Raw genomic sequence first — 12,458 nt, forward strand, 5'->3', positions numbered from 1 at the left:
TCTAAGGGGATGTACTTTTGCTTGGCTCCTGGGGTAAAAATGAAAGCAACTCTGGGGAAATAAAAACAAAACTTACACTCCCGACTTTAATGCCTTTAAGGTTTTCCTTTGGGCAGTAATTCTGATGGAGGCTCTGCCAGCCCCATCAGGGAAAGGCTCACTAAGGTCATCGTTATCCGCTGACAGCCATGCACATGGTGTTCAGATGCTCCGAAGACAGCTTCTGAGGGCACCGCCGCACCATGGAGACAGGGACACATTAGTCTGCAGTGCACGGAGTGGTGGAGGGAGCATTGCAGCTGCCCCTGCGTTACCAACCTGCCTCAAGATCACGGAGGCCTGTTTGGACCACACTTAGTGTGTGTTGGGGCTCCAGGATCAGAAGTGTGGGAGGTTTTCTGCTCCTTATAGAGCCAGCTGGGGTACCTTTCTGGTTAATTCCAACTTGGGATCTGCGATCAGGTGAAAGACCAAGTCTTTCCTTTCATACTGGATAAAGAACTTGGCTGCTTTTCATTGTTTGTGAGGATTCATGCCCAGACTCCAGGTTGGAGTCACAGCCTCCTCAGGGTTCCCAGAAAGCACGTTACCATTTGAAAACCCAGGAGTCAAATGAGAGGTGGCCTGGGAAACGCCACTTCGGAGGTGGGTGAGTGGGATTGCTGACAGGACTGTGATTGGAGGAGAGTTTCTGGGTCACTTTGGGAAGCCGCGTTTCAACCAGGCTTTCCTGAAACATGGAATACATTCTAGAATGCCTTAAGCCTTGTTGTAGCTGAGTTTATTCTCGTGTGGTTGTACAGACTGCCTCATAATCACCCAACATCCATCCTGGTTTATTTGCCATAGTCACTTGCATTTTGGAGGGTGAAGAACATCTTTGCTAAGCTTGTGCTGTGTATTTTCAGATTTTCTATCTTGTTCTGCTTTCTTTGTTCCTTCCATTGCTTTCTGCAGGTATTTAAACCCATGGTTCAAAAGAGACTATAATGTAGCTAAGTGGGTAGAAGATGTGAATAAAAACACTGAAGGACCATACTTTAGGTATTTTATAAATTAATTTTATATCCTTTTCAAACTCTTCCAGCACATACAAAACTGTAGTGTGACTGGCTCTCTATCTTGTATCTCCCAATACAAGTTCCCAGAGGTGCAAAGGGTCCTTGTTTCTTTGCTGCCTTTTGATCTCTGTTTGTAGCTTCATAAGCAAGTCTGGTTCTTTTCTGAATGTTTCAAATGAAGCCATTTGAAAGGGTTATCATTTAGTGCATGTCCCATTACCATCTTGAGCTTTGTAGCAGCTTTCTCTTCATTTTATTGCTGTGTAGTGTTCTGTGGGCATGAAACATTCTTTCCACTAATGAAGAAGCACCATTAACCTGAGCAACTTAATCTCTAGAATTCAGTGATTCCATACTGCATTTTCCCTGCTCACTGCCTTAAGAGTGCATAGTGCATACGAAAACTCAAGGAAAACCATGTAAAGAAACTAAATGCAATTAGTGGAATTTGACTTCGAGTAAAAACTACGATTTGCTGGAACTTGAAAATTATTGAGAGAATATTGGCCACACGAGAGGGTGTGGAATGAGTTTAGGTTTTACGTGTTCAGTATAAACCATTAGTGAGCAGAGAAGGGCTGTGCTGATAAGTGTTCTACAGATTCTCAGCAAAGCTAAGGGCTTTTTATTCCAATAAAATGACGTATCTAACCCTTCAAGTAGAACAGGAAGCAGAACTGACACATGTTCTTGATTCCTAAACAAGCAGATAGTGTATTGATACATTTTAGAAACTAGCAGGTTAACTCCATTCACTGCAGCTCTGTGCAACATTAGCAGTCAAGAGAGTTTCTGAGAGCTCTTAATAGCAATTCTTCACTCTATCATAACAGAGTGATTTTCAAGAGATAAATGCCCACTTTGTATCTGACTACTTTGTAACTATTAATGTAAAGAAGAAATATAGACTGAATTGCTGCCTCTTCTGAACATAACAGTAAATTTTCAGATTATTTATTGCCATAACTTGGGCCAGCATTTAACAGGTATCAAAATATATTTTTGTATTCAACTCTCAGCACCCATATAAGGTGGACTTTCTCTTCCTGTGTACCATTTAGTTTAGACACATATAGTTTGAGAAAATGATTAGACCCACCTGCATTTTAATTTGAGTCATACATTTGCATATGCTCCAAGGGAAGCATCACCCCTGCCTGCTCACAAAAGTATGTCCTGCTTTTACACCCTGCCCCTCCCTCCTGCCCTGTCCTGTGCTTTAGCCACTTTCCCTCTGAACCTCATGCACATACCCTCACACTCAAACATCCCACCCTCCCCTGTAGCTCCCGCGATGGCCAGCGTCGGGAAGCCAGGTAAGACGGTCTCGAGTGTTATTTGGAATCTTGGCTCACCTGCAGTCCCATTGCTCCTTTCTGTCTTCCTCAGGCTTGTGGGCAGATTGTAATTTGTATCAGTCCTGGAACCAAACCAGATTGGCTTTGGTCCAATTAGGGGTTAGGGCTTTTATACCTAAATGAACTTAGCATTTTTGCAGCAACAGTTTATGGAATGGTACCCCGGAAGAGTTGGTTCACCGCCCCTGGGTGAGCTGAGAGGTTTCTGCGGCTTCCAGAGAAGAGTTCATATTTTGTCAAATCAGCACCCAGGTCTGCCCAGAAGCTGCTTGACTCCACGCGCTTCGGATGGGGAAATGCTTTAACGCCCCTGGTTGCACGTGCAGAGCTGCAAGGGCAATTCTAGAAGGTTCCTTTGTCTCCTCTCTTAATATGAGATGTGAGTTCTACAGTGGATAGTCACAATAAGAATTGATTATTAAAGATTAATATTTGTGTTTAAAGCCTAGATAAAATTCAGTGGAGGGTTATAAGTTTTGTCAGTTTGGGGATTGTTAAGGGTTTTACAGGTCAGACTCAAAAATCAACACAGAATTTTAGTGGAAGGGATGAGCGATTGAGATATCCCGGGGCTTTTTAACACAATGATTCTAATGCAACAAAGAATTTTATCCACTCTCCATCCAAGCCAAGCCTCACACTGGAGGCCCTGTGCATCCACACCTTGGTTTATGCTCTTTGCCAACCCTGTGCTTAAGCTCAGTCTGCTTCACCAGCCACCAGGTCATTCAGGGTTCCCTCTTCTGCCAAAACCACCAGTGAGGGTGAAGGTCACTTTATTAATCACTTGTATGGTGTGTACTTCCTGGCATCATTATCAGAATGCAATGGGCACTTTGTGAATGTAGGAAACTGGTCCAGAATACAGCCCAGCATATTAAAATATAGTATCCACGTCACTATGAAGGGCAAAGCCAGTGTCAAAAACCTCCACGTGACCAGAGTACCTCAGTAGTGCTCTCTTCCCCAGTTCTCATATGCTGGTGATGGCTCACATTGTTGTGGGCATAAAGTCAGGACATGAGGAAGGAGTGGGTGAGGTCAGGCAAAAGAATTCTCTGTCCGCACCCAGATCCTGGAGGTAGTTCCATTGGTGACAGTGGTATACAAGCTACTAGAAGGTATTATCCAATTGATAACTCATCAGTGGATTTTGAGTCCATTTTCACGCCCTTATGGAAAATATTATAACTCTGAAAAGAAACTCTTAAAACTGCCTGGTATTGAATGCCTACTACATGCCTTTATTTCTCACAACATCAGGAAATTTAGGCATCCTTATTCCCTTTCTGTGGGTGGAGAAAACTGAGGCACAGATTGTAACTCAAGGTAGCACAGCTAGTAAGTGTCAGAACCAGAATTAGGAGCCTGGCTCTTACCTGATTCCAAAATCTGTTCCCTTTCCATTTCACTGAAATTACTTAAAAGTAGTAGGTGGATATTGAGTACTTACTATCCTATTCTAGGACACTTTATAAATCCTTCAGTATTAGGCAACTATAAAATGTATAGATGAGCACAGCCAAAAGGTGGACCTGTGTTCCTTGTATGAGACTGGCCTGGTGGTAGCCAGTTTGGGGGACAGAACTGAACTGAGGCTGGCCTTACAGGCATACCTAGTAAAAGTGAGCCCAGAACTCCGATGTGACCCCGAGATACACCGCAGTCCATTGGCACACAGACATACTTTCCCTGTGCAATTCTGACTGGCACCTGCTATTGTTATTAGAGTTTTTGAAAACTCAGTGATGATAATGGTTAGCATTTGTTCAAAGATTACTTTGTAAGTGAATGAGCTGGGCTGGTGTCCGGTGTTCAGTGAAGGCTGTTGGAACCATCAGGCAAGTAGGCTGGGTCAGGGAAGAGCCTAGAGCTGGTTTGGAAGAAATGCCCTTCAACGTTTGTGAGAAATGCCGAGTTAGCTTTTGTTTTCCCTAAACTGCTTTACCCTTTCTTGTTCTCTACTCTTACTCTGACTCCTGCTCCGGTGCTCTCCATCCCTCAAGATAACCCTCTTTCTGCTGTCCCACTCCACCCAGCCTCCAGGACCCCATGACCCTCCTCCAGCTAAAACTGTCCTGCCGGGCTTCCCCTCGGTCTTAGTGTCAGTTAACTAGTGTGTTTACCTGAGAAGTTGCCGCGAACCAGCACAGCTAGTAATTCCAGGTCCTGAGTGGGAACTACACGGGATTAAGAAAATAGGCTTAGAGATAAAGGATGGGCTCGGGAGGCCTCTGCAATGCTGATGGCAAGAACAGAGCACGCTCAACACCTGCTTCCTGCTTTATTTATAGAGCAAAGTAAGGCCATTAGCAAATCAAAGAGATCTCTGATCACATTTCCAAGGCAACCCAAGAAATCTACCAAGTGCAGAAAGCCCCCATCATACATAACATCTTAACTTCACAAGACAAAGGATAAAAGAAACTTGCCTCCAGCCTTTCTGGGAGACATGGGGGACAGGATGAGTATAAACAATCCAGCACAATAGCAAAATAGCCTTTAGCAACTTCACAGAACAAGTGAGGTGGGGGTTGGGCAGACTGTCAGCTTACTGCCAGTTCCCCACACCTCTGTCCCCCCAAAAATCTAAACTGCAAAGACCCTGTTGGCTTTCAGTCCCCAACAAGTAGTAGTGCATGTGCAGTTTCTTTGGGGTTCTGGAGAATACCTCTTCTTTTGTTTTAAGTCGTTATTGGCTTTGGTCATGGAAAGATCTCTGAGGGGAAGCTCGACTTTCAGCACTCCTCACTGGGACGGCTGTGTATGTGTACAAAGCTGGTCATTTCGACCCATGGCCGGGTGAATGGCGGGCATTCCTTTGAAGCTATAAGCTAACAGCTTATGCTATGGATACTCATACCGCAGCAGATCAAACTTGTCTTGCATGATCCCTGAAGTAACTGAAATTTAGTTACTTGTTTGTGGACCTGACTTGCTTCCTTGAACTTGGATTATCAGTAGTGATTAGGCTAAAATTCTGAACTCAGGTTAATGTCCCTTGTCGTTTGTTTTAGGAAGATGTATTTAAACACCTAAATACGAAAGCCTGTCCTCACTCTACACATACTGAATTTGTTTACTGATAGTTCAGTCATAGACCTGTTTTAGAAATCATTAATTTCTTAATTAGAAAAGTATGATGAAGAACATTGCTTTAATAGTACTTTAGAGAATTTGAAGTACTACCTCTGCTCCACGGTGGAGGGCATTAATAAGACAAAACAAGTCAAACAGCTGAAATATTCTCACGGTTCACACTAGGAGCTGTCCTGGACGTTTTCCAAAAATAGATGGAACGTTGACAATTGCAGATTGAAAGTAAACTGAATATTTCTTGATTCTGGAAACTGAGCAAGAATATTCACTTCGACCTCAGAGTTTGTAGGAAACATTATTTTAAAACATTAACTTGCATTCAGTTTCCATAAAATAGAAACTGACTTGAAAATTATGGCAGAGCCAAGGACAATATATGGATGGGAACTGAAATTTTAAATAAGGGAGGACAAAGGATGCCTCGATGCTGTTGCATGCTGTGTAGGCAGATCTGCCCTCCCCCGTGTCACCCACCGCCAGTGCTGAGTCAGTCACTCATAGGACATGGCGGAGGTGCGTCCCACTGAAATAAACACTGTCCTGGTACTCTAACGCGGCAGCTAACAGTTCAGGGACTTGGGTCGTTGCCACTTTGCACCAGGAACTGAGTGGTGGATGTGTAGTGGTGATATTTGTGAATGGATAGCTACTGCCGAATCATCACAACTGTTTTCCATTGATATGATGTGAGTTGACACTTTTCACCCTCAGCTATTTTTTCCCCTTAACTTGAAAGACAAGATGGCAAATAGAGGCTTTGCCGTGATGCTCAGTCTAGTCACAAATACTGCCACCACGCATGCAGAAGCAAACAAGAACAGCAGAGCACACCGAGAGCTTAGACAGATCTTCCATAGAGAGAACAAGTTATTCAGATAGGAAGGGGTCTTGTCATTGTGCTTTGTTTTAGTTTTATAAAATTCCAGTCAAAGAAGTGTAGCCACCTTATTAATTCACCAAGAGTACCCTACACGAGTTACTGAGATCCACTTCCAGGGCCTGGAATCCTCCCCTTAGACATGCTGATTGGAGGGACTAATCAGACCATTTTTGTATGTTCTCATCAGACTCTTTGTTTGGCTGGAACTCTGCACTCCTTACTGCTTGCATGTTTACTAATTGATTATTAAAACCTCTATTTGCCTTTGTACTTTCACAACTAACACACTGGCCTCTGAATGCATGAGTCTTGTGTAGACTGGTGTGTGACTTAGCAACTAATAAATGTAGCAAATGTATTGTGTTTTTGGACCTTAAAAATATAATGGAATAACTATGCTAAAAATAGTGTTTACATTAAAATAAGGCAGAAGAGTGATATGTTGTATCTCCATTATGAGCTCTTAAAATAATATTATCCCTTCTCCATCTTAGTTTCTTTTTCTATGAGAAACCTAATTCCTAGTTTTTTAGTTGAAAGTATGATTCTGTGTACTAACATTTAAACAATCCATTACAGTTATGAAGTTAAGCAGATAAAATTCCAGCATCCCAATGTTGTGAATGACAGATTATCCCCCAGTAGCTAACACTTTGCCGTAGTGGCCTATGTCAAAGTAGAAAGCAGAGGATTTGTTCTGAACCCATGTTTCAGATATTACATATAAAAAAGATATTAGGTCATCACATAATATGTATTTCATGTGTTCTCAACGTCCAGGACTTTATCTCCTGCCAAATCTCCCTCTTCGTCAACTGGGTCTATTGCCTCCAGCAGGAAATACCCCTACCCAATGCCTCCACTTCCCGACGAGGAGAAGAAAGTGAACCGACCAAGTGCCAGGGTATGTGAGAGCGTCTTCTGTGTGCCCATGTCCTCTGTCATTATCCTTGATCTTTGAGTCCCTATTTTAAAAGAGAGAGCTCGTTTTCCTTCTTTGTTCATAAGCAAAAGAAAAAAACAAGTTTGAAAAATATAGGATTCTTGGGGTTTTGGGTCGTCCGATTTATATTTGCAATTAGTTTAATCACTGCATTGATAAAAAACCTAGAAATATTTGGTATGTAGCAATGATTTATTGCTATTTATTTCTTTTGTTATTCTAGGTAGCTAATATATTACAACCTGGAATGGACAGAACAAAGAATATATTTTGCTATGTCAGTTTTTTAATGTACCTGGAAATGCCAGAGATTAAAATGGCCTCATTCCCATGCTCAACTGGCTTTCTCAGACCTTTCCCTGGCTGGTAACACCCATTAGGATGTTAGAAGTTGGAACTGACAGAAAATCAGATCAGTGTCCAGGAGATGGGGTGGAGTTTTACCACACATAAAGGGACTTCAGAATTTGTAATACTTAATATGACAAAGGGTATGGAGAAATTTAGCAATCTTTTCTATTTTAAAAAAGCAAGGTTTAAAAATATATATTGAGTTGATTATTTTTCTGAAATGATGATTCACCAGAAATTTCATCTAAACACTAAATTCTCTTTCACATATTAATCATGATTCTCATCAGTCTCCCTCATTCCCAGAACAGATTCATTGAAATTGGGGGACGGGAGGTTGGAGAGGCCGACCAGCCCTCAGTCTTAAGTGAAAAATGTAATTGAAGACTAATTACTTTAATTGATGTCCAGGCTCTGTTGTGCTCAGTTCCATTATGATGTTGATCTTCTCAGAAATAATTTTGCCCCCCAAAAAGTTAATTAAACAAATCTTTAAAAGCTTGGACAGATTTATCTGCTAGTGGGTCCTAGGTTCCTAGGCCTTTTGCTTTTGAAAGATATTTCAGAACCTCTCTGATCCTGAACTTAAATTTTAAATTATGGAGTTCAAGGTAAACATAGATTACTCAAATTTTAACTCCCTCAACTCAAAGTCAGTAAGAAAACACATTAAAATCTGCTGAGATCACTGTAATCAAAAAAGGCTTTAAAAACAACCAGTGGCGTTTTGTTCACCATATAAAAATTGCCTTCACCTGCTAATTTAGGAAGTGGTAAAAATGGAAAGGAAGAAGCTAGTTCAGATTCCCAGCATTCAACTTTCAGGCCGTAAGAAGACTTGTGAGTAGGCACGCAGCTTCCCCTGACACGCGAGTGTGATAATGAAATCTAAGGTGACCTCACACCTTCCCTCCCCAGGGAATCGCCAAAATACAGCACCCACGTTCCCCCCCAGTAATTGTCCACAGTGCCGCTTTTGCCCTTTCTAGTTGGGGACAGTCTCTCAGCTGTTGTCGTGCCAGGGTGCAGGAGATTTGCCCACATGAGCATGCATGAAAATGGCAGATCTGCAGAAGGACTGGCTGGCCACGGCCCCTTCCCTGTGAAGACCAGAGCCGTGTGGAAGGCCTGGTGGTTCCGTCCACCGTGGAACATCCACGGGAGCATGCAGTGGAGCCTGGCAGGACAGGCAGCCCCGCCCAGGGCAGAGCTTGTGGGTTGTGGGAGTCAAACCGGCCTGTCTCCCTGTCGGCAGCCCCTCTGTTACAGCGGTCCGGATACGGCCAGGGTCACGCATTGCCTGAAAGAGAGGGCGTGGCGGTTCTTAGCTTCTCGTTCCTCACTGCGGTACTGGTGGCCTGCAGATTTCCCCACTGTCATTCCTTTGTGCCTCTTTTCTTTCTGCAAGTGGTCACATATTTTTTAATCTTTATAACCATTTGTAAGGAAACTGGACACCCTGAAGTCCGGATGCTTTGCTACTCCACACCATCATCCGAGCATCAGTCCACCTTTCTTCCCTCCGAACCCCTGCCGCAGCTCATTTTCACTTGTCTCCAACAGGTGTTTCCCCCGCACGGTGGACCTCACAGTGAGAGATGTAGCTTCCAGCATGAGGCGATGGGTGTCTTTTTAAATGAGAAAAACAGAGAAAGCTAACCTGAGGTAGACAACTCAAGTGGCTGACCAGTCCTGTGGGGTAGCCAATGGGGACATCAGTAAGATGTCCTTGAAGATTCAAGAGAACATATTAAGGGATACTAGATAGAAATATCCACTCAGTCCTTTAGTTATTTCTTCTTTTTCTTTCCCAGAAACTCATTAGTTATGTAATGACATGCCCCAGATTTCCAGTAAAAATGGAAATTGGATGCAACCTAAGTCACACTTAGGCTTTGTTTATTGGTGAAATAATTATACCCAAATCATATTGTTGGAAAACATTTTATCAGCATGCTTTTTTTTTTTCTTCTAATTGGCCTTTCTTCTCTGGCAAACGGAGTTGCATGCATATTTAATCATGTCGGAGCTGATTCCAGTCTGCTCAGGCAGTTACTGAACATCGTGGACATTAGGAACAGGGCCAATGTGAAGAACTGGTGGCAGAGACAAGGAGGGGGGAGAGGTGAGGGCACTCAGGAGCTGACATCCTGCCCTGGATGCACCATAGCACTCTGACACGTCAGCTCCCGGAGAGGACGATTTCCTAGGAGGTGGAAATGGAGTTGGAGGGTGTATAATGCGGTCAGAGGCGCAGGGCAGTGATTTTTAAGTGGGTGTCAGGGGCATTGATGGAATCATACTTCCCTGAGGTCAGTAGTTCTCAGTGTGGCTGCACGTGGGGTTGTCGAAGGGCTTCTGAAATACTTGAGTCCCGCTCGGAGAGACTGGCTCAGGGCATCGCCTGGGCAGTGGCATTTTTACCATGTCCCAGATCATTGAAATGTGCAGGTGATGACGAACCACTGCTCTAGCCGGCTAAGGGGAAAGAGGCGTTGTAGTTAAAAAAACAAACAAACAAAAAAGCAACCAGTATTTAAAATTATTTCACTTGAGACACAGTATTTAATATGACTCAAAATTTTGAATCACATTAAATAAGGATGTGAAGGTTTTTTGTAGTAAAAGATGACAGTTGTTAGAAAAGGTTAAGGCATAGGTTTAGAGGTAAGAGAAAGCTAATCATCAGTGTCTATTTCACCCATTTATTAGACTTCTTGAGTTAGACACGAGAGTGGCGTCCCCAGTCCCATAGGTGTGGATGTAATCACCAGACCTTTCTCATCTTCACAGCTCAGAACACGTCTGTTTCCTGCTTTCACAGTGTGCAATTTTGCTTTTCTCTGTTGCGCAGCTGTGGGAGACATCCATTTAAGATCCACTGTTTACATGTGACACATCGAAACTGTTTACTTCAACTTTTATAGAAACCCAGCCTCCCAGGATCACTGCAAATCTATCTGCTCTTCAGACGATACGCACACCCTCTGAGATGCCGCCCAGGAGAAGCCGGCCCCCATCTGGACACCCTGTTCTTTTTGTCATTGGCTTAGGCTTTAACTGAACCATGACAGAACTACTGAAATGTTAACACTATAACACGGGACAGTAAAGGTACCGGTATATTAATGGATAATCCGCATGACAGATATATGTAGAAATAACACTAAAATTAACTCACATGGCCCAAATGTAGCGAGTTTGCTAAGGGACAGTAGTGGATTCAGAACTTGACATTCTGAAGCACACCCCACTGTAGACAGTAATGCTGTGTGCATGACGCTTCTGTTTATGTTTTCCACTTGTAAGGAGACAACATCCCATAATAGACACTAGCATGCAGGGCTAAGGCATATTAGGGAATTTCTGCAGGACTTTACAGCTTTGAGAGGCCATATGCTAACTTGGAACATGTGTTTGTTTGTTTTTATTTTTGTTTTTTTTTTCTCACATTTATATCAGCATACAAGGACAGTGTACATAATGTAAACATTTTTAAAATAAAAAAAAAGCAGCTGTTACACACAGTGTATTCTGCCAAATGCCTAAAAACAATCAGTCACAGTCACATCACTGTTGTCCGTCGGATCGTCTTTAAAGAGCAGAAGCAGGTGATGTAAATATTGTAGCCAGTGCTGTAAATGTGTCTTCATAATTGGCTTTTGTCCAAAACACGTGACATCCCCTAAAACTGCGTAGTCTGGAGGCAGTTTTACTGGGTAATGAATTGACCAAGAGAACAAATGCCCGGCCGAACTCATGGCCTCACAGCCTGCAGGCCAGGAGTCCAGTCGTGCTTCTGTCCGGCCTGCAGGCCCTCTGCTGCCTGTGGCTGCTCCCCGGGAGTCCCCCAGCCTGTCCCCTTTCCTTCGGGGGCTGCAGGGGCCACCACAGCACAAGAGCACATCTGCTGGTGTCACTCCGGAGGCCCTGAGCCCCACGGCAGGATGTCCTGCTGAGATTAAGCGAGTCCATCAAAGACACCAGGCCACAGGCTGCATTGGTGGCTACCAAATTGCCAGTATTCCAACCCTTTGTGGCCTAAAGTTTTGTTTTTTTAACAAAATGTTGTAGCCACCCTTACTTGCGAAAAGAATGACTTGTTTTAATAAAATCAACTTTCATGGTGTTTCCTAGGGATATTTATCATTAAGGGTTTGCTTGAGTCTCCACAGGCCATTCTGCACTGACTTGGGAGCAAGATGATGGGGGGTTCTGCCGGCTGGGGAGGGCTCAACGGGCCACAGTAGGTTAAAAGAAACCTCAAGCCACGAGAGTGCAGCAGCTGTGAAGCCACCCAAACAGCCGGCAGGGGGAAGAAGCTGATGTTTACACTCTTTGTTTAATTCATAGAAAAGTGAGAAATCTATGTTAAAGCTCCTTCTTTAAAACCACAGTTTGATAGCTGTCACAATGCAGCTCTGTCACTTCTAAAAGAAAGCTTCCCTAAGGAGACGTCCTTTGTCAGCTCAGAAATTGATGGGATCAACCAACTGCTTTGATGTGAAGAGGACTTCTGAATTTCTTCATTGTCTCTTCTTTTTCTTAAGAGGAATGGAATCTGCAGATAAGGCTGCAGAAATATCTAAATCTGACCTCTCCCAGTAGCACTCATGGACAAAGTCCATCCCATTGCCGTGTGTCATCATCTGGGACCCCCAAACTGAAGAGCTGCGTTAGAAGGCAGTGTTTTTTGTTGTTTTGTTTTACTATGTTTATGTTTCCTAATGGACCTCTCTTCTGAAAGTCTTTGAAAACGTTTGAAA

General features: G+C 43.3%; 1 protein-coding gene across 10 annotated transcripts in view; it reads left to right on the forward strand.

Annotated features, from left to right (window-relative positions):
- ADAM22 (ADAM metallopeptidase domain 22) overlaps positions 1 to 11,746 on the forward strand; it is a 262,410-nt gene extending 250,664 nt beyond the window's left edge. For 6 of the 10 annotated variants that reach the window (XM_066354297.1, XM_066354299.1, XM_066354300.1 and 3 more), the window contains 2 exons: positions 7,179 to 7,302; positions 10,547 to 11,746. In XM_066354297.1, coding sequence (XP_066210394.1) covers positions 7,179 to 7,302; positions 10,547 to 10,567 — 145 coding nt within the window. In that variant the 3' untranslated portion in view covers positions 10,568 to 11,746. Of the gene's footprint in view, positions 1 to 957; positions 1,045 to 7,178; positions 7,303 to 10,546 lie in introns of all 10 variants that reach the window. The other 4 variants (XM_066354308.1, XM_066354298.1, XM_066354304.1 and 1 more) reach the window with 2 other exon arrangements.
- The last annotated feature ends 712 nt before the right edge of the window (positions 11,747 to 12,458 follow it).

The sequence above is a fragment of the Saccopteryx leptura genome, chromosome 12 (assembly GCF_036850995.1).
Source record: "Saccopteryx leptura isolate mSacLep1 chromosome 12, mSacLep1_pri_phased_curated, whole genome shotgun sequence".
Taxonomy (NCBI): domain Eukaryota; kingdom Metazoa; phylum Chordata; class Mammalia; order Chiroptera; family Emballonuridae; genus Saccopteryx; species Saccopteryx leptura.